This window comes from Myodes glareolus, chromosome 9, assembly GCF_982192425.1.
Source record: "Myodes glareolus chromosome 9, mMyoGla1.1, whole genome shotgun sequence".
Classification (NCBI taxonomy): Eukaryota; Metazoa; Chordata; class Mammalia; order Rodentia; family Cricetidae; genus Myodes; species Myodes glareolus.
In genome coordinates, this window is record NC_142034.1 from 532,368 (window position 1) to 554,221 (window position 21,854).

General features: G+C 45.1%; 1 protein-coding gene across 1 annotated transcript in view; it reads right to left on the reverse strand.

The window, feature by feature from the left end:
- Tbcd (tubulin folding cofactor D) overlaps positions 1–21,854 on the reverse strand; it is a 158,616-nt gene that overhangs the window by 33,192 nt on the left and 103,570 nt on the right. The window contains exons 16-20 of the mRNA XM_048429305.3: positions 19,795–19,824; positions 15,675–15,760; positions 3,889–3,969; positions 2,253–2,326; positions 1,447–1,564 (exon numbers count right to left, since the gene is read on the reverse strand). Coding sequence (XP_048285262.3) covers positions 1,447–1,564; positions 2,253–2,326; positions 3,889–3,969; positions 15,675–15,760; positions 19,795–19,824 — 389 coding nt within the window. The remainder of the gene's footprint in view (positions 1–1,446; positions 1,565–2,252; positions 2,327–3,888; positions 3,970–15,674; positions 15,761–19,794; positions 19,825–21,854) is intronic.

The following is a 21,854-nucleotide window of genomic DNA, read 5'->3' on the forward strand; positions in this document are numbered from 1 at the left end:
ACTATGCACAGCCACAGACACCCCAGAGATCTGATGTCTATTACTTGCTAGGCTGAGCTCTGTGGTAACTAACTCCAGCTCCCTGGAGATCTAGTCTGCTAGGTGCTAGCAGAGCCACACAGAGCCCCGATGCCCTGGAGGTCTGAAATCCCCTATGTGTTGAACAGAACCATGTGAAGTCCAACACCTTGAGGCCTTGTATAAACCCAACATCTTGGGAATGCGTCTCAAAGGTACCATGTCATCAATGCACTGCTGAGAAGTGCCATGGCCCATGTGCCTTTCACCAAGGACAGCAAGGTCTTCAACATTAGGTGACCATTCCACCCACACAGATTGTGAGCTGTGCTCTGAGGCCAAGGGACAATCAAGCCTCCTTGGGGCTGACAGGTAGAAATGAGGTCCATGCTGTCACCCTGACCCAGGGAGCCACCTACACACAGGAAGTGATTTAAGTACAAGTTTCAAGTTTGACCCTAAGAGCAGGTCATAGATAGCACTGTGTCTCTAAGATCTTACTTTTGAGGACTCAACTGTACAGTGACATAAGGAAATCACACAGCTCTTGGGACGCATCATTGTGCATGGTCCTGAGTTCTTGCTTTGTCGTTATATTATAAATAAAGCCAATGGGGGGAGGGGATTTCCAAGGGAAACTTCCAAACTTAAATTTTTTTTTCTTCTTGGTTTTTTCTCCAGACAAGGTTTCTATGTGTATCTCTGGTTATCCTGGAACTCACTCTGTAGACCAAGCTGGTCTCGAACTCTGAAATTCGCCTACCTCAGCCTCCCAAGTGCTGGGATTAGAGGTGTGTGTCACCACTGCACAGCCCAAAGTAGTTTAAATTATTCAAGTGACAAATGGGGACTGAGGAGATGACTCGCCAAGAAAACACCTTGCCACACAAGTCAAACAACCTGGGTTCAGATCCTCAGAATCCAGGTAAAAAGCCAGACACAGTGGTGCATTTGCACGTACCCCCAGGAAGATGGGAGATAGAGACCAGAGCATCATCTGAAGTTCATAGGCAGCTTGGTGAGCCGCAAGGCGGACACTGTCTTAAACAAGGGGGGCCATGAGGAAAACGTTCAAGGTTTCCTCTGACCCACACATGTGCTCTGTGTCACACACGTGTGCATCGATACACATTCACACATGGAATGCTCAGTGGAACTGCTCAGTGCCACCCCTGAACAGGTAGTCATTGCTTTTGCTGTCTGAGCCCTTGGGATGATCTGGGGAAACCAAACAGCAGAGAAAGTAGAGGCCCCTTACGAATGCCAGCCAGCAGCCCTTCCCTGAAAAGAGAGAGCAGTCCTAACCACCGACCGCCTCAACATAACACAGAACCCTAAACACACAAATGATCAACCATCAGAGCAGAAAAGCTACTCTCCAACCTCAAATCACTACTGTTACCTCGTTTCCCAGATGACATCTCTTACCTGTTGCTCTGTGAAGCCAGCTTGTACAGGGCATAGGTGACCTCTGCGCAGGAGAGGATGGCACCATGTCTGCTGTGTAGATCTGAGCTCAGTGTCATCAACAGTAGTGCCGGGAAGACTGCAGCGGTCAAGTTGGAGAACACACATGGGACAACTCATTACTCAGAAGCATTTCCTCTGGGGTTGGTCAGGGTCACCACCCCTGTTTCTGGTGGGCAGAGCTCTCTCCTGGGCAACCAGGGCAATGTGCTAGGACACGGCATATAAATCAGTATACACACACAGGCCCCCGGATGCCCAGTGAGGTCACATCTGCAGAGTCTCTCATCTGCACCTCTGCCACACAGATGGTGGTGCTGAGGACAGCAGGCAGAACAAAGGCCACACAACCATAAAAGGTGACAGGTACTTCCATTCTTCAATCCTTCCCAGTGAGATAAAACCTCAGCCTCTGATGTTTAGGGAAGAGAAGGCAGAACAGCTCCAAATTCTAAGTCACACCAATCTAGAGGCACTGACAACCGCCGGAATCCCCCATCAATTTAACCTACACAATGCAACCCACAGATTGCTTGTTTTGTGGGTGTCACCTGTGCCGAACGCCACCCAAAGCTGCCTCTGGATAAACACACTGCATTTGTCTTCGTACTCTATCCTGGTTTAGCCTACAGCTTTCTCTTCGACAACAGACATAGGACGTCATCTTCATCTACTATGAGAACAGCACATATTTCTGCTGTGTATGTGCACACGTATGCACACAGTGCACTTGTATGACGGCTGTAGGAAGTGGAACGCACACCTACCATGAGAGGCCATGTACTCAGGCACTTGTGGGGTCAGGTGGTGCAGCGCTTTTGCAGACAGTTCTCGGATGGCCCTGAGAAGTAAGAGTAGCTGTTAGTAGAGGGTCTGCACACTCACTCTCCTACCGGCTTTATTCAGCAGCCTTGAGATGGAAGCAGCCAAGGATCTAGCAACAGATGAATATATATGCCAAATATGGTAGATACAGACAATGGACTATTACTCAAATAAAAAGGGAGAGAATTCTGACACTTGCTATGACAAAAATGACAGTTTGTAGTCAGTAGGTCAAAAACTGCCCAAGGTTTCTTTTGTAAGGCTATAAGTTAAGGATTGTTTTCATTTTTAAGGGTCATATATATGAGTCAGAGACCCAATCGTTAACTATCTGTCCCTTTAAAGAAAAAGCTGATAGCCCATACACAGCAAATTCAGTATCATGCTACATTTTAAGACATTTATGAAACAAAGAGACATTTCATAATGATAAACACATCAGGAAGATGAAAAATTAGAGGTATACATGTATCTAAAAAGAAATCCTAATCAAAACACAGGAAGGAACTGACAGAATTAGAAAAACAATCAGAGATTTCAAAAGTTCAAAAATTTAAGCTAACTCATGGATTGCATATTTACAATGTGGTTTTAAAGGTCTTGTTGGCTCAAAAACTAATATGAAAGGCAATTTAATTTTAACCACTGCCTGGGCAAGCCTAGGTGCTCTTCTCCCCATAAGAGATCTAATATCCCATCTTCCTGTATACCTGGCACATAAGGTCCTGAAGGAAGAGAAGGATTTCCTGGCAAGTGGTCACAGCTAGCCAAGTGAACAACACAGAGGCTTGGGCCAGAGGCTCCTCACTCTGGAGAGTCCAAAGCAGACTGCACACAGCTACACAAACATAGCCACAGCCAGCAAACATTTGCAAGGCTTTGGTCCTTGGGAAGCTGAAACCCCAGTGTCAGAGTGGGTCTTTCAACCACAAAGACCAGGTCTGACACTGGGATTTGGAAGGGGCACCATGATTATACTACTAATTCCCCGAGCATTTGCCCTGTGTTGGCTGACCAGGCCTACCTAGAAATGGTAGCAAAACACTGACAGGGCTTACATCTAAGTTACAGTTGCCTTTCTTCTTTGAAAATGCATTTACCTACCTATGAAATACCAAGATGGTCCCAAAGCTGCCACTGTCATTATGAAAACTACCACTAACGTCTGCTCAGCTCGTAGGGGACAATATATTAAGATACCTAGGGAGGCCAAGCAGAGCGGAATCAGTATGGAGGCCAGTCAAACAACCAGGAAGACCAGGCTATGCCAGCTGCCTGGACTGTCCTGTCCTTGGGCTATAGCTTCCCTGCTACATATGACAAGGGTATTCAGCAATAATTATTTACATCTCAGAACTGCCTGACCAACAACAGCTCCAGAAATGAAACTAGACAGACAGACCATTAACAAGCATGCCACACATAGAGACTGGAATTTTCATTACTTATCAGAAATACCTATTTTAAAATAGTTTGTCTACAATGAGAAAATACACTCATGACTTATAAGCTCAATTAAACTTCTCCTGTTGGGGGAAAAGGGGGAATTTTCAGAGAATACAAAACCACAAAACCTACCCATCCCAATGGTTGATTTTCATGGAGACCAAGTGGTCAATCATCGGCTTGGTGTATTCTTGGAAGCCAGCAATAAACACACTGGAAGACATAATATTAAGAGCTCGAGAAAGGGGCAAATATGAGCAAGTACAATGATACATGCATAAAATTCTCTTAAGCCATTATTTTATGCATTGCTTAAATATTAAAAATAAAGAACATGGAGAAGTCAGAACCTATGGCATGAATTCTAATTGGTCTTAATAATAAAAACCTGGAATCAGCTATTAGAGGTGAAAGTTGAAAGATCAGAGAAGCAGAGCAGCCAGTTCTTACATCTCTGGAATCCTCAGACCAAGGGGCAACCTTGTCCCTATGAATCTACAGACTGAATGCTGTCTCTACGAAAATTCAGATTGAATGCTCAGGCTGAATGCCCTGAGCTCGTGCCTCCTCCAGCCTTATACTCCTCTCTCCACACAGCCATATCACGCCTGTCTTCACCTCCCCAGTACTGGGATTAAATGCACGTGATCCCAAGTTCTGGGCTAACCCTTGTGTGAGCTCTGTTTCTCTTTTAGACAGATTCAATCTTGTGTAGCCCAGGGTGGCCTTGAACTCAGAGATCCTTCTGCCTCTGTCTCCTGAGTGCTGGGATTAAAGGTGTGTGCCACCACTGCATGACCTCTATGGCTAACTAGTGGCTTAACTCTGCACTCTGATCTTCACGCAAGCTTTATTTGCTAGATCACAAACAAAATACTACAAGAACCTTCATGTACTGCTCTTGAGAATGGAAACTAAAACAATTACTGAGTCAAAAATAGTTTGGCCATTCCTTCAAAAGTAAAAGTTACTCAAGGCAGGAGAGCATCCGTCCAGAAACCATGCCCATAGCTCAGCAGCATACCCAGGGCTGTGACTGGGAGCAGCACTCTGTGGTCATGCAGCTGATGGAGCAGCTTATTCATCCATGCCACAGGCACACAACAGAACAAAGGAATGGGCTTTTTGGTTGAAGCCTGGGTCTTACTATGTACTGGCTGACATAAAACTTGCTATACAGCCTAAGCTAGTTTCAAAATCACAAAGATCAGTCTGCTTCCCAAGCACTGGGATTGAAGGCATGCATCATCAAACCTGGCTTTTTGTTGTTGTTTTAAAGATTTTTTTCCATCTGATTTGGCTTTTTGAACTTTTCAGAATTACACACTAGTACTGTATTTACATCATTTTCATTCCACCCTCCCCCCCCCCCCCAGCTCCTTCTGTCCACCTCTGACTTCTTTACAATTTCATGACCTCTTCAACTATTAGTGAGTGGGTATGAATAAATACAACCTTTAGAGTATTGTTGGTCTCATTTAGTGTGCGTTCATCTAATATGCTTAAGGCTGACCACTTGGGATTGGATAACCTACGAGGGGGCTTGTCTCTGTCAGCAGCCAGTAATTGCCTACAGCTCCTCATCTAGAGATACAGCCTTGTGAGATTTCCCCATCTACACTGGACTATGGTCTGGGGTTGTCATGGTGCAGGTCTTGTTTATTGTTTCCTGGGTACAGTGCCCTGTCATATACAGAAGATATGGTCATAGAAGATGCTCTGGTCCTCTGGCTCTGATAACCCTTCCACCTCCTCGTCCGTGTTTCCTGAGCCTTAGGTGTACAAGCTGTGTTGTGGATAAATCTGCTGAGGATGGGCACCAGTGATCAGCTGTTCTCTACATTTTTACCAATTGTGGATTTCTATGATAGATTCTCTGCTGAATTTTTTTTTTATTTTGGATGAGAGCTATATTTAATCTGTGGATATACGAACAGATATTTAGAAAGCAGTTGGTAATTATACTGGTTCAGAAAAGGTGACAGTTGTAGGCTCTCCTTTAGGGGGACCTCACCAGCCAGGGTAGGTTGGCGAGGTTGACAGTACCTGATGTGGATGCAGTACCTCCCCACTTTGAGTAGGCCATAAGTCCAATTATATTATTGCTCAAGTGCCACTGTGTGCCCCGGGTATATTCTGCTGTGCTGATCGCTGCGGTTCACAGACTTTTCAGTGGATAGAACTATTAATTGCCTTTCTGCCTGGGCAGCCTGCACAGCACCCTCAGATACTACGAAAGCTAGTCCTCAGGATTATTCCAGGTTAGTTCCAGCTCAATTCCTCCAAGTCCCTTTTTGCAATGTGCTGCCAAGGGCAGCAGCGGAAACCTGTTAACTCTGGGAGTCTCTTGTAACTTTCCTGACTAGTAAGTCAAAAGGAGGCTTCCTCTGCCTGGCACTGGGGTCTTAGTAAAAACACTGTGGTCAGGATGAGGAATGTTCCCCATGGTCTCAGGCACCTGAGCAGCTGACTCCCAGGCGGCAATGCTGCTTTGGAAGGCTTAGGTGAGACCAGCCTTGCTGGAGAAAGTTGTCTCTGGGGTGGGTTCCAAGAGTAAAAGGCCTCACCCACTTGCAGTTCACTCTGCTTCTTAAATATGGTTGACGTGTGAAGTGCAGCCACCATACCTGCTGCTTGCCGCCAAGATGAATCTTAGCCCCCGGAACCATAAGCCCAAATCATCGTTTTCTTCTATAAGTTGTCTTGGGTATGGTGTTGTATCACGGCAACAGAAAAGTAACTGATACAGTCAATGGGTCATGGGAGCAGCAGTACCGCCAAGTGTTAGCACGTCATTTAAATTATTTGTACATGTATGCAATACACCTCTGTACTGTGTGTGTGTGTGTGTGTGTGTATTTAAGTAAACATAAAACATTTCCCATCTTCAGTGTCATTTATCTCTCTGTACATTGTCCTCCCTGACCCCTCGTCAGGTAAAGCCCTCCCCATGTTTTCCCTATTTTCCCCTGTGACCTAATAAACCCCTCTCTAGACACCCTTCTACATTGCACCAATCCTTTTCCTTTCCTGGTTTCTTAGGTGACTCCAGGTCACTCACATCTAAAAACTAGGAATGAGGCTCACAGATGAATGAGAGCACCCAGCACTTACCTTGATAACCAGGACTAGGTTACCTACCTCACCTGGTATATAATGTTTTCTAGTTCTATCATGGTCTCATTTCTCTTCACAGCTGAACAGAATTTCACTGTGTACCCAACCACATTCCCATTGTCCACCGGCTGGAAGGTGGTTTCCATTTCCTAGCTGTTGTGAATGGGGTGGCAAAGGACATAGCTGAGCACATCTGCGGGGCAGGAGAAGAGGCCTTTAGGTCAAAGCCAGGAGTGGTACAGCTGGGTCATAAGGTGTGTTATAGCTTCTTGAGAATTCTCCACACAGGTTTTCAGAGGGGCTGTGTGCGATCTCCCCAATAGTAAGTGAGCGTCCCCTTTCCCTATATCCTTGTTGTCAGCTGCTTTCCTGATCTAAGCCATTGCTACTGCGCAGGATGAGCTGCCAAAGTAGTTTTTTAATTTACATTTCCATTAGTGCTAACGGTAGCGAACACTTTTATATTTCTTTACAGTATTTCTTAGCCATTTTATTTCTTCTTTTAAGAACTCTGTTCAGCTCATAAAAGAGAAAGTGGGAAGTACACTTGAACGCAGTGGCACAGCAGACCACTTCCTAAATATAACCCCAGTAGCACAGACACTGAGAGAAACAAATGGGACCTCCTGAAACTGAAAAGCTTCTGTGAAGCAAAGGGCACAAATAAGACAAAATGACAGCCTACAGAATGGGAAAAGATCTTCAGCAACCCCACATCAGACAAAGGTCTGATCTCCAAAATATACAAAGAACTCAAGAAATTGGTCATCAAAAGAACAAATAATCCAATTTAAAAAAAAAAAATGGAGTACAGACCTAAACAGAGAACTCTCAACAGAGGAATCTTAAATGGCTGAAAAACACTTAAGGAAATGCTCAATATCCTTAGTCATCAGACAAATGCAAATCAAAACAACTCTGAGATTCCATCTCACACCTGTAAGAATGGCCAAGACCAAAAACACTGATGACAACTTATTCTGGAAAGGCTATGGGGTAAAGGAAACACTCCTGCATTGCTGGTGGGAGTGCAAGCTGGTACAGCCGCTTTGAATATCAGTGTGGCAATTTCTCAGAAAATTAGGAAACAACCTTCCTCAAGACCCAGTAATACCACTTTTGGGTATATATCCAAAGGATGCTCAATTATGCCACAAGGATATAGCACCACTGTTTGTCATAGCCAGAACTTGGAAACAACCTAAATACCCTTCAACTGAAAAATGGATAAGGAGGATGTGGTACATTTACACAATGGAGTACTACACAGCAGAAAAAATAACGACATCTTAAATTTTGCAGGAAAATGGATGGATCTAGAAAACATCACATTGAGTGAAGTAACCCAGACCCAGAAAGACAATTATCATATGTACTCACTCATAAGTGGTTTTTAAGCATAAAGCAAAGAAAATCAGCCTACAATTTACAATCCCAGAGAACCTAGGTAACAATGAGAACCCTAAGAGAAATATACATGGACCTAATCTACATAGAAAGTAGAAAAAGATAAGATCTCTTGAGTAAATTGGGAGCATGGGGGCCTTGGAGGAGGGTTGAAGAGGAAAGGAGAGGCAGGGAGAGGAGCAGAGAAAAATGTAGAGCTTAATAAAAATCAGTTAAAAAAAGAACTCTGAACTCTGTTCAGATCCATGACCCATTTTTAAAACTGGATTGTTTTTTGACTCATGGTGGTTTGAAAGAAAAATGGTCCCCATAGGGAGTGGCACTATTAGGAAGTGTGGCTTTGTTGGAGTAGGGATGGCTTTGTTGGAGGAAGTGTGTCACTATGGGGGAGGGCTTTAGGTCTCCTATACTCAAGCTACACCCACTGACATAGTTCATTTCCTGTTGCCTGCGGCTCCTTTTCCAGCATCATGTCTGCCTATGTGCCACCGTGTCCTGCCATGATAATGGACTAAACCTTTGAAACCATAAGCTGCCCCAATTATATGTCTCCCTTTCTAAGAGTTGCCATGATCATAGTGTCTTACTTAGACACCCTAACTAAGACAGAAGTTGGTACCAGGAACTGGGGTATTGCTGTGACAGGCCTGCCCATGCTTCTGTTTGGAGGAATCTGGACTTTGGGAATTTGGGTTAGGAAATCAGTGGAATGCTTTGAGTACTGCCTAATGGGAGCATGGGAGATTTGAACTATGGTGCCTGGCTCAAAATGATTCGGAGGAGAAGAATTTTAGTTTGTTGCCTAAGATCATTGCTGTGATATTTTGGTAAAGAATGTAGATGTTTCTCTGCCTCTGTCTGAAGAGTCTGAGTGAGGCTCAAGTGAAGATGGATTAATTCTGTCGGCAAAGGAAATCTCAAAACAGCCTAGTTATAAACTCTGTCATGTGGTAACTTAACAGTTTTATAATGAAGAGGAGGAAACTAAGAAAAGAAAAATACAAAACATATAATTTGAGAAGAAAAGGAGCATCAGGAAATAGAATTGAGCCAAATCCTGTGTTCAGGGGGAAACAGATTAAGAAATGGAATAAAGAGAGTGGCGACCTCAGAGCAAGATCCCAACCAGTTATGCCTCCAACTTGTGAAAGGGAATTAAAGAAAAGCTTATAGACAGGTGTGGTGGTGCATGCCTTTACTCCTAGCACTCAAGCAGAGGCTGACAGATCTGAGTTCAAGGACAGCCTGATCTACAGAGTGAGCTCCAGGACTACACAGAAAAACTCTGTATCTATCAAATAATAATAATTTTTTTTTAAAAAAAACTTCATGGGGCTGGAGAGATGGCTCAATGGTTAAGAGCATTGCCTGCTCTTCCAAAGGTCCTGAGTTCAATTCCCAGCAACCACATGGTAGCTCACAACCATCTGTAATAATGTCAGCTGCCCTCTTCTGGCCTTCAGGCATACACACAAAAAGAATATTGTATACACAATAAATTAAAAAAAAAACTTCATATTCTTTGCCTGTGTGGTCTAATCCCTCTGCTTTATATTCAAGTCTCAGCATTCTGTCTTCTACTTGCAATGTTTTCCTCTGGGTTTTCTAACTGAGCTACTGCGTTTTTCCAATTCCAACTTCACTTCGGCTTGAGCTCTCTTTAGTCTTTTTATCTCTTTACTGAATTCAGTTTTTTAGTACCGAGCTGTATCCACTTCCTTCTGCCCTAGGTTTGTGCTTTCCTGAGCATCGCTCAGCAGTTATTCTCCGTAAGTTAGCTGAGTTGTTTGCTCACGCTGCCTTTAAAGCCCTTGGGTTCTTTGATGATGACGTTCACGACTGTTCTTTTAAATTCTGTATTCTTGGGTTCATTTTGGTAATTCTCACTTCTATAGAACTGGTGGATCTTGGAGGGTGGACCGGAGCAACAAAGGTGACATCAATTCAGAAACAAACAAAAAGGCATGCAAACGGAACACACTGGATCAGATTGGGGAAGTGTGCAAGTTGATTTAACCGTCTATGCCTAGGGAATGTGAGGGTGGTATGAATGACCCAGAGTCCAAAACAGTCACCAAGGTAGGCCAGCATACAGGCTGGATGACTAAGTCTAAGCCTTGGAGTGGGGATAGCACAGGCCAGCAGAGTTTCAGGAACTCTCCAGACTAAACCAGCACACGGGACATGCAACCCAGACTAGGTCTTTGGGTGGGGAAGGTGTAGGTGGGCTGGGGTCCAAGGAACTCATCAGACTGGATCAGAGCACAGGATGTCTGACCCAGGCTAGGCCTTGAGGTTAGGTATAGTTTGGGTAGGCTAAGGGTCAGACAGACCCAACAGTTGGTCTGGCGCATAGCATCCTCTGCAAGAATAGCAACATTCTTAACTAGAGTCCTCTCTCTTGAATTTCTTGACACAACACATAAAATGAACAAATTGCAAAACAATCACTCTAAGGGATAGAAACTAAACAAAGGTGAAAAGTAATCTATAATAGAAAAATAACTTGGTGGATGGCACAACCCTGCTACCCATCCAACAGTTTAAGTATCCTCTGTCAGCCACAGCAAGCTTTATACTTTGTATGCCTGTAACATGTGTTAACTACACAGCAGTAAGGCTATGAAAAATGGTGTACAGAAAAAAGGCACAGTTGTCAGTTTACACTAAAAAATATAAAGGAAACAAAACCCAAATTGAAAAAAAAAAACAACAGGCCAACATTTGCCTAGGAACATCACTAAAAAAGACAAATGAAAATCCAATAAGCACATGGAAATATGTCCAACACAGGTCATAAGCAAAGACGAAATGCTCTGAATGGTAAGATGTTCAAAGACGGGCTGCTACTGATCTCAGAAAGGTATGGAGAAGCCAAAACCACACATTCACAGTCCTGTACAGAGTAAAATCACCACAAATTCTCATGCCCTTGAGTAACAGAATTAAAATACACATCCACATAAAGATTTCTAAGTAAGTGTTTACTAATGCCTTATTCATCAGAATAACAAACTCAAAAATGCTAACTACTGATCAGCAGGCACCTAGCAGGCAAGCTACATGCATCACAACACACAATACAGAGGCGCCCGCAACGTTGCGGCGTTCAGTGGAAGAACTCAGACAAGGGAAAGCACACTCTTCAAGCAATACTAGAGAACATAGAGCACCCGCACTCAGAGCGAGGCAGAACAGATCCCAGAGACAGTGGGAGGCCTCTGCACAACAGTGAAAGTATAGGTTCCCTGGGAGGGCACACTGTCGGCATCTGCTAAACTGTACAATAATGAGAGATACACTGTGGGGTGCAAGGGAAACGAATTAAAGTTACAAGGCTGAGGGTACAGCTCAAGGTGTGAGAGCTCCCCTCGCAAGTTTGAGGGTACAGGTTCCATCCTAGAATTACTGGAAACAACTCTTAGAAACAACAAGGCAGGGCTTAAAAACACAATCTACAGGTGGGATGGATCTAATTTAACAACAACAACAAAAAAAAAAAAACTAGAACCATAACAGAAGGTAAAGTATTAAAACACAAAACTTAAAGCTCTAAGAAAAATATCTTTCAGGAAAAAAAAAATAAAAGTCAAAGCAAACAAAGAAAAAACACACACAAAAAAGGATCTTCTGGTGGTATCACAGCAGAGTTCCTGAAATACTTAAATTCTTCCACTCAATAAGGACATCTATCCATAAGAAAAATCACCAGGAGCATCGAGGGCAGTGCGTACTCAACCTCCAGAAGCTAAGTTCAGCCCCTTCTTGCAGGAAATGAAAAAGAGAATTTAATGCATCTGCCAATCGACTACCGAGGGCTTACCACGGTCAGGAGCTGGAAGGACCCACTGTGGACAGGGCAGCCCTGAAGACAATGGTCACATGACCTAGGAAATTTAAAACAAAATCCTTCAGGCCCACAAATCTACTTTGTCTACAGTGCTGGGCATGGAACCCAGGGCTTGCACACGCTATTAAGCAAGCACCCTGGTAAGAGCATACCCGGGACCACAACTTCACTTCTGATGATATCTTTATGAATAACGCACAAGTAAAAAGTTGTTATCAACCACGCAGCATTTATGAAAACTGACTGACCCCAAGGATCTGCTGAGATCACAGAGTCCAGACACAGATGTGCTGTGCTTTCACTCGGGAAACATACGAGCTAAACAGTGAACCAAAGATACCCGCACCTAGCCAGCCAGCCTGCCCATATGTATGTTATGAAACATGTACAATTTTTTTTTAAAGGTTCTGACACAAAAGCCTGCAGGACACTGAAAGAATCTATCAGCCCAGTTAAAAAACAAACAACAAACAAACAAACAAACACAAACTGTTGTATGACGTTTTCTTCTTTTGGCTTTTTGAGGGGTCCGCCACCCAGCTCCCAAATAAATCACACACACGGAGGCTTATTCTTAGTTATGAAAGCACAGCCTTAGCATGGTTTGTTTCTTGCCAGCTTTTCTTAAATTATCTGGACTACCTCTGACCTCTGAGCTTTTATCTTTCTCTATTTCTGTATACCTTTCTCTCCTTGTTACTGAAGACTTGCTGTGTAGCTGGTGGCTGGCCTCTGATGTCCTCCTTGTTCTCCATCTATTTATCCTCCCTGCCTGTCAGCCCCGCCTGTCCTTGCTCCTGCCTCACTATTGGCCGTTCATCTCTTTATTAGGACCATCAGGTGCTTTAGACAGGCCCAGTAACACAGCTTCACAGAGTTAAACAGATGCAGCGTAAACTGAAGTCACGCACCTGAAAATAATATTCCCCAACAACAAACAATACCACCAAACACTGTGGTGATATTTCCTTGTATTTTAATAAATAAAACTTGCCTAAAGATCAGAGAGTAAAACTGCCACACTGGTCAGCCCAACAGACCAGGCAGTGGTGACACAAACCTTTAATCCCAGTGGCCACATTAATTTGCCACAGAAACTGGGCAGTAGTGGTGCACACCTTTAATCCCAGCACTACAGAGGAATAGAATAGGGGAGGAGAGAATCTCAGTCTCATTCTAAGGATTCCTAGAGGCAGGACCACCATTTCGGACTAAAGTAGAGGTAAGAGGCAGTGGCTGGCTGTCTTGCTGTTCTGACCTTCAGGCTGAACCCCGATATCTGTCTCTGGGTTTTACTAATCATGCTACAGAACAATCTGAGAGAAAATATATGAAGAATCCTCAAATTCCCACCAGGCACAGAGCCGAGGGCCACAGGCTTCACTATGTCCTTCACCGTGTAAATGCTACAGATTTGCTCACACCGCAACACATCAAGACATGTGCTGGACACATGCAGTCTACCACGCGTCTTCAACACGCAAAGGTGAGCACCAGCTCTGGGGTCTCACCTAGTATCTTCCCAAGGGTCCTCCTCCACCTTTGGTTCTGGTCCACAGAGCAGAACACCTAGTTCAGAGGAAGCTCCTCTATAGCAGCCTGGATCCTGTCCCAATTGAGGACTGTCACAGACCCCCAAATTCAACACAGACAGCAGAGGGCCCAGCCTTTCCCAGTAACCATCAAAAACGTAGTCCCTTCCTTAAATCCTCACCGTCTAGTACCCCAGTACCGTTTGCTTCGGTGGACCAACTTCCAGATCAGTTTCCGTTCACCACAACACAATGCTGAACAAGCATATTGCATTTGGGGGTTGTCTTAGTTTGGGTTTCTGCCGCAGTGACAAACACCATGCCCAAAGCAATGTGGGAAGGAAAGGGTTTACTTGGCTTACACTGCCACAGCACTGTTCATCGTGGAAGGAGTCAGGACAGGATCCCAAACAGGGCAGGAATCCGGAGGCAGGCGCTAATGCAGAGGCCATGGAGGAGTGCCGCTTACTGGCTTGCCCCTCATGGCTTGTTCAGACTGATTTCTTCTAGAACCCAGGACCACCAGCCCAGGCATGTCACTACCTATAATGGGCTTGGGCCCTCCCCCATCAATCACTAATTAAGAAAATGCTCAAGAGGATTGCCTAAAGCCAGATCTGTATGGAGACATTTCTTTAATTGTGGTTCCCTCCTCTTGGATGACTTTAGCTTTTAACTGACAATAAAATTATCCAGCACAGGGACCTCAGAGCAAACTATGTCCCCGCTTGACCCCACTGCTTACTGAGGCCCCACACCTGGCTCTCAGTCACAGCCTTCTACAAGCCTGGCACCTGCTATTATCCGTGTAAATCCCCTCCAGGAGGTAGCCAGGGAGATGAGACCCTGGTCGGAGGCCCTGTGCAAGGACGCCGTGAAGCCTGCTAATGAGCAGCTGGCCTGCTGCTCAGACCAGAGCATGACACGGGCCCAGTGTGCTGGAGAAGAAACATGCTAGGGCTAGGTCACGTTCTTTGTATTTTTACAGAATGTAATTACAGAAAGTAATAATATGGTTAAGTTTTAAACTGATGTGGAAGGAAACCTTAGCAACAAGTAGAATTTTTCTAAGTCCAACTTAACTACCATCTATTTTACCTAGGAAACTCCAAACAGGGGTCACAGGACTTCACATACAAAATTCAAGTGCTAATAATCAGTGAACAAAGAACACATGAACACAAGACACGAAGTGGTGGGCTGAGGGCAATGGCATGCAGCTGAGGGCACGCGTGGCTGCATGCTTCCTGGGAAAGAGGTTGGCCACTTTTTGATTCTAGTTATTTAGTTGTTTGTTTGTCTAAAGTCTGTCAAGGCCGGTTATGGAGAAGTGTAAATTCTGCACGGTCTGCACAGCAGGGCTGTTAGGAAATCTACCCCCAGGGCATAAAATAATCAGGAACTTTAAAAAATTGTATTTGGCATGTTTCTCCTAACTCACATCAACTAAACTACTTCATAAAGCACCCCCTTTTCACATTAGCATTACAGTGCAAAACTAGTCCCTGGTACTTAAGTTATACAAGTAAAAGTAATTTGATGTGATTTCTGAAAACAGCAGGTAAGGCTGTTAAATATTTATTCCTGGACCTGATTTCTTAATCTTTCTTACTGATCTGATAATCAGATAATTTCAACTTGGACACACTTTTTTATTGAAAGAGAAAAAATGCACAGTCATTTTGAATCCAAAATGTCATTTTGAGAGACCAATACATCTGTGACACCTGGTGGGAAGCACACATGTAACTGTGCTTGTGGCTGTTCCCCTTACAGTACCAACCCAGGACAGTGACGTGTGAGCACACACGTGTGTACCATGGCGTACAAAACTGGTATGAGAACACTCAGTAACTAGTCCCACTTCAATTTGTCCTTCCTACAACAGAAGCTATATTCACACTAAGGAGACCACAGTACAATGAACCAGGGAGCAGTAGAAGCTGACGTTTGACACCCAAGCCCTGTTACAGCTGTGCTCTTACAGTTGTGCTACACACACGGAAACTTACCTTATCACAAGGAAACAGTTAGATATGTTACCAACTGCAAAGTAGTCTGCTGCTGTCAAAATATCGATTCCATGAGGGAAAGTACCCTGAAAAAAGTAAAAGTGAAGAAAATAGAGAAGCTGCGAAATGGGACCTGAAATCACTGGTCTCACACACACAACAGAGCGGCTCAAGCTGAACCACACGGCTCATGGGATGCCCCGCTGGTTGTCAGTGTTCATCCTGCCTGCCTGGTCAGACGCTGTATGGAGTACAACTTATTCTTCAAACTCACTGTTTCATCTTCAAATGCTATAAAAGTCCTTCCTTTAAAAAGACAGTGGGGGCCGGGCGGTGGTGGCGCACGCCTTTAATCCCAGCACTCGGGAGGTAGAAGCAGGCAGATCTCTGTGAGTCTGAGGCCAGCCTGGTCTACAAGAGCTAGTTCCAGGACAGACTCCAAAGCTACAGAGAAACCCTGCCTCGAAAAACCAATAAATAAATAAATAAACAAACAGACAGACAGACAGACAGACAAATAAACACGCACTGGGTCCCAACAGTGCTGAAGCGGTTACTCTTGGAGCTTGGTCCCCCTTTCTGGTCACAAAGACGACAGCATAGCCCTCAATTCCACAGCCTGTTGGAGCAGAAAGGCCAATGAAAGACAGGCAAGTCCTGCCTGTCTTTGAAGCGTGGACTAGGACCCACAATTTACTAGTTGCCATAAGGACGGATGAGGCTGATAGAAACAGCCACTTCCAGGGCTAATAGCCAACCTATAAGAGATTCAAGGAAAGCAGCCATCAGTCCCCCAAACTCAAAACCAAGAGGCCGGCCCCTCCATTCTCACCTACCAAGAATACGCCTAGTGGAACTCCAACCCAAAAATCATCACATTATTGGTATTCCCTCAATATTATCACTCGTGGTTAAAAAAGTAATACAAGCTAGAAACTAAATTAAAAAACTTTATTTTAAAAATGTAAATGTAGAAAGTTGTAGCCAAATGTAGAAAGCCTTACAGCTATGGGCCCAAAGGTGACACTCTGTTCCAAAAGCAGATGAGATTCCCAATCTATGCATAAAGCTGGCATGAGTAAAAGCCAGGAAAAGCGGCAGGTACCCACCACCAGCGCCTGCCTGCCACATCCCTGCATCTCACACAGGGAAAGGTGTCAGCCCTCTGAACAGTCAGCTCACTACAGTCTCAGACGTGCATCTACTAGCATATGCATGTGTGTGACCAGATCCAAAGAAACTGACACAAAATAAAGACATTGACAATTTGAGTGTGAATTTCTACATGGAATTCAGGCTATTTATAACCATGGAGACAGTATCGAAAACAAAAGTTTAGTCCTCAAGCTACATATAAATACCAATTAGTCTGAGGACATGGTAGAATGCATCGCCCATCTGGAATCCAGAAGGGCTAAAAACCCAGGCCTAAGTAAAACATGTGAGGTCTGTCAGCCTCCTGCTCCCTGGCCTCTGTCCTAGGGCTACTCCAAGCACAGACTGAGAGGAAAAGCCACCATTACCAGTCAGGGCTGGAAAACACAGCCAGCAGAGGATCATTAATACCTCACAACGTCACAAGCACTACCCAGCAAACAGCCCCCCTGAGAACTAGAGAGGCTGCCCCAACCTCGGCCTGTGAGGAGAGTGATGAACTGAGGTGTCTTAAGAACCAGCAAGTCATCCGGGGCTGAGCTGAAGTGGGGTGACTGGGGTGCGGCTCCTGGTTCTGCATGGTGCACACTCTGTGTGCTCTTATCATATTGCTTGATGGTACGAGAAATGTGTCTTTTCTATCAGAGTTAAATGAAGACAGAGGAAATTCCGTGTTTAAAGAAATTGGTAAAGACACCATCTGGCTAGAATTTCTCCAGATTAGCATATTCTTAAAGTCAAGATTTCATCCTCCCTAGCAAAATGCTAGTCCATTTTGAATGAGCCAATCAGTCAAGGAATATGAGGCCAAGCCTAACCACTCGGTCTGTGAGGCACAGAGCCCCTTGCCTTAGGGTTAAAAATCAGAGCAGGACCCCTACTGGGTGTGCTTGCTTGCTGGGTTATGAGTGGCTTTGCAGTAGGTAGTGGCGGTATGTGCCTTTAACCCCAGCACTCCGGAGGCTGAGACAGGTGGATCTCTGTGAGTTTGAAGCCAGCCTGGAGCCTGGTCTATACAGAGCGAGTTCCAGGATGGTCAGGGCTACACAGAGAAACCCTGTCTCAAAAAAACAAAACAAAACAGAAAAATAAAGGTGGCTTTTGCACCTTTCTGCAGAAGTAAAACTTTCTGCTTTAAAAAAAAATGCTTTCGATTAGGTAATTATTTATCAAGTAGACCCCAGCGTCATACATAACAAAGAGAGAGAAGCCCACAGCCCAGGCAAAGGTATCACTGCAGGATGATTCACAAAAAGACAGCAGCACATGACTGAGCAGGCAAGTGGAGCCCAGATTTGACTGTGACCAAGATGGAGGAGAGGCAGCAGTACCCATATCACCCCAAAACAGAATAAGCAATAGGCTAAGGCTTGCCAATCATGTGGCTGTCCTCTCCTCCCCAGAAAGGGGTCTCAGCACCCTGCACCCCAGATGTCTCGCTTGAACACAGAAGTGTGGCATCTGGAAAAACCACCTGCTCAGAGCTGTGACTCGGGAACACTCCAAGCAGTCACACAGCTACTCAGCTAGACACGGCAGCTGCCCAAGGGATAACCCTAAAATGCAAAGATCCCCCAGGATACAGGAAGGGAATAGATCATACATACAACACACACACACGCACACACAGACACACAAGCACGCATGTGCGCACAGACAAGCACACACACACACACACCTCTACTTATTGGAGAGCCCACTCAGCTAGCCACTTAGGGGTCTAGGCCAGGATGGAGGCAAGCAAGATCTAATCAACTCTGATGTCAAGACCTACATCTCCAGCAATCCAACCCAAGAGGAGGAGTCACCCCCACCCCCACCCCCACCCAGGTCACTGGGTAGTCCTGTTACTTCCTGAATTACTCCCAATATCCTCTACTACAAACATATGGTGGCTGACAAAATTCTTACCTCATCCCCCAAACCATGTATAGGTTCTCTGACCCAGAGCACATCCATCTTGGTCTGCACGTCTCTAACCCCATCATCCTTCACACACAGTCTATTCTGCACACCACTGCAGGGCTTGGCCATCCTTCTACCTTCCTCCCTTGTAACACTAAGAAGCACCCCAGCCACTTCTGCCATGAAACCCTAGAGCAATCATTCTTAGCGGGTTTCCTCAGGGGCTCTCCTTCCTGCTCAGACTCATCTCGGTGGCTGCCACTTTCCCCAGCCCCTAACCCAGTAGGATCTCAACCTTCTTAACACTGTAACCCTTTCATACATGTCGTGGTGACCCCCGACCATAAAATTATTTTTGTTGCTACTTCATGTATGCTACTGTAATGAATCGTAATGTAAATAGTCTGTTTTCTAATGGTCTTAGGTAAGCCCTGTGAAAGGGTTATTCCACAACTCCCAAGGGGTCACAACCCATAGGTTGAGAACCATTGCTCCAGCCCCTCTCCAGCCTCCTGCAAGACTGACCATACACTTCAGTGTGCCAGAATCTTATTCATGAATGAATCTAAACCCTACTTGCAAGGCCTGTGATGGGTGTCAAGAGTCAGGGGCATAGCTTAAGTAGCCCCAAGCACAGATACGACACTCGTGAGTATCAAGGGCAGTTGTAGGGTCAAGGCTTTCGGGAGGTGAGGCCAGAACTTCCTCCAAAGGACCCAGCCTCCATGTAAAACACTAGGGACGGGTCAAGGCCTACAGGATCCAAGACTCACTCACTAGGATAAGATGCTTGGTGCCTGAAACAGATACAGCCCACAGCAATATGTGAAGCAAGATCCTAACCTGCATAAAACACTCATACAGAGCCTCCCGAAGCTCCCTGGCCACATGACGGTGGGTCTGGGATCAGAACTGCCATGTTTATTAGCTTGCTCTGAGGTGAGGCACATTCATTACCCACACCCAATAGTACAAGAAGATATGAAACCAAAGTTGTCAAAATTCCCACCTCTGAGCCTACAGGAAGTTTCAGAAATAAAGATTTATAAAGTGGCCATACCTGTCTCCCCACGTTCTCCTGGAAGGCAGCCTAAGGAGCAAAAAGAACAAACAGAGCAGGTGAGTGAGGTTTGCTTCTGCTCAACATCAGAAGATAAATTCAAAACAAACACAGCTCAGTGTAAATGACCCATGGCTTTACTTTTTAAATAAAAGTCCTCTTTGTTAGCGGACCAAAGCCCTGAGGGTGGTTTGTCACTGTTTTTATGTCCTGGTCCTCTTTAAAACCACAGTTGAAGAATTCCATTTACAAAATCAAATATAATAAGAGATTGGCCTTTCCCTGGAAATACACTTTCACACTAACACCCCAACAAAGGTCCCAGAACACAACCCTGAGAACAAACTACACAGGTCAATAAGTAGAAGCCAACTCCTAAACATCGTTTGGAACTCTGCGATCACAACTCGCCACCATCCCCAACACCTCAGGGCTGCCTCCTAGAGGGCACACGCCTGACTCCAACCAGCTCTGAACTACCGGAGTCCTACATGCCAGGCACAGAATCGGGGCTTGAATAAAATTAAGTACTTCTAGGTAAACCTTGTACAGATGACTCCTCTTTCTCTGAAGACAACCTTTCCTGTCTCTCACACTGCGCTACCTAGGACCGTCTGAACAAAGTGACAATGAAACCTCATGCGACTTCCCCGAAGCATCCACAGCTGAGTTCCAACCAGGATTAGAGACAGGTGTGGACATGAGCTTCCTAGGGAGCTGGAGCAAAGCTACACACAACCATGTGACACGCACCATCCTGGCAAGCAGATGTGAGAACAGATATAAGGGGAGGGCAGTGGTGGCAGAAGAAACATCCCTTACCTAAGTAGACATTGCAACGTAGGGTAGGGGGTTGAGAGCAAGCAGAGATGTACAGAAAGAGAACAGAGTCAAGGGACCCCAGAATCTATCAACCCCACCGAACAGGCAACTACCAGGATAGAAATGTGGGACATCTCCAGAACAGAGCCTCATGGCAGAATGGAGACACTAGGTGACTGGCCCTCAGGTGGCTCTCACGCGCTTCTAAAATGGGCTAAAGGAGCTGCTTTTTGCTGCTGGTCTTTTTGTAACTTTTGCAAACTGCCTCCTTTAAGAGTTTGAGTGTTTTATCTGCCTGTACGTATGTGTATCACACACATACCGAGTGCCCAGGGAGGTCAGAAGTTGGACCCCTCAGAACTTTTAGGGACAGTTGTGAGCTACTGTGTGGGTGCTGAGAATCAAACCGGGGTTCTCTGGAAGAGCAGCTACTGCCCCAGCTCCTTGCAGTCAATTCTTTTTCCTGTATTGGGGGGGGGGGTTGTTGTTTTTTCTTTTTGTTTTCTTGAGACAGGGTTTCTCTGTGTTGCCCTGTCTGCCCTGGAACTCACTCTGTAGACCAGGCTGGCCTTGAACTCAAAAAATCCACCTGCCTCTGCCTCCCGAGTGCTGGGATTAGAGGCGTGTACCACCACTACCAGGCAGTCAATTATTAAAAAAAAGAAAGAAATACAGAAAAAAGGTGATGTAAAGAGACGCAACGTCACCTTAAATATAAGCAGGGACATCTCCAAACAGGGTAAGAACTAACTCAAGATTTAAGTTGAAACAATCTTGAAAATAAAAGGTTAGGGGATCACCCAACACAATATGAAGACAGACCACATGGACGTCACTTCAGAAAACACGCTCAACCCAGACAGAAAACAGAAGAAGGCTGGGAACAGGGGCAAGTGGCTCGCAGCCTTGCTACTGAACGCACACACCAAAGAAAGATACACAAGACAGAAACCTCACTCCAATAGCAAACTCCTGTCCACGGGACGCTACGAGAAGGGTGAAAACAACCACAGACTAGGGTTCTGCAACACACATCTCCAACAGAAAGGCCAAATACCTGGAATGCATAAAGAACTCTCAGTGAAGACTAACAATCCAATCAGACAATGAAAAGATACATTTTACTCAGGAGGACACAGAAAGCAAATGAGCACCCCAAACAGACTCAGTATCATCAGAGAAAGGGAAACTAAAACCACACACATATCAGCAAAAGAAAGAGCAGGAAGAAACCAGGC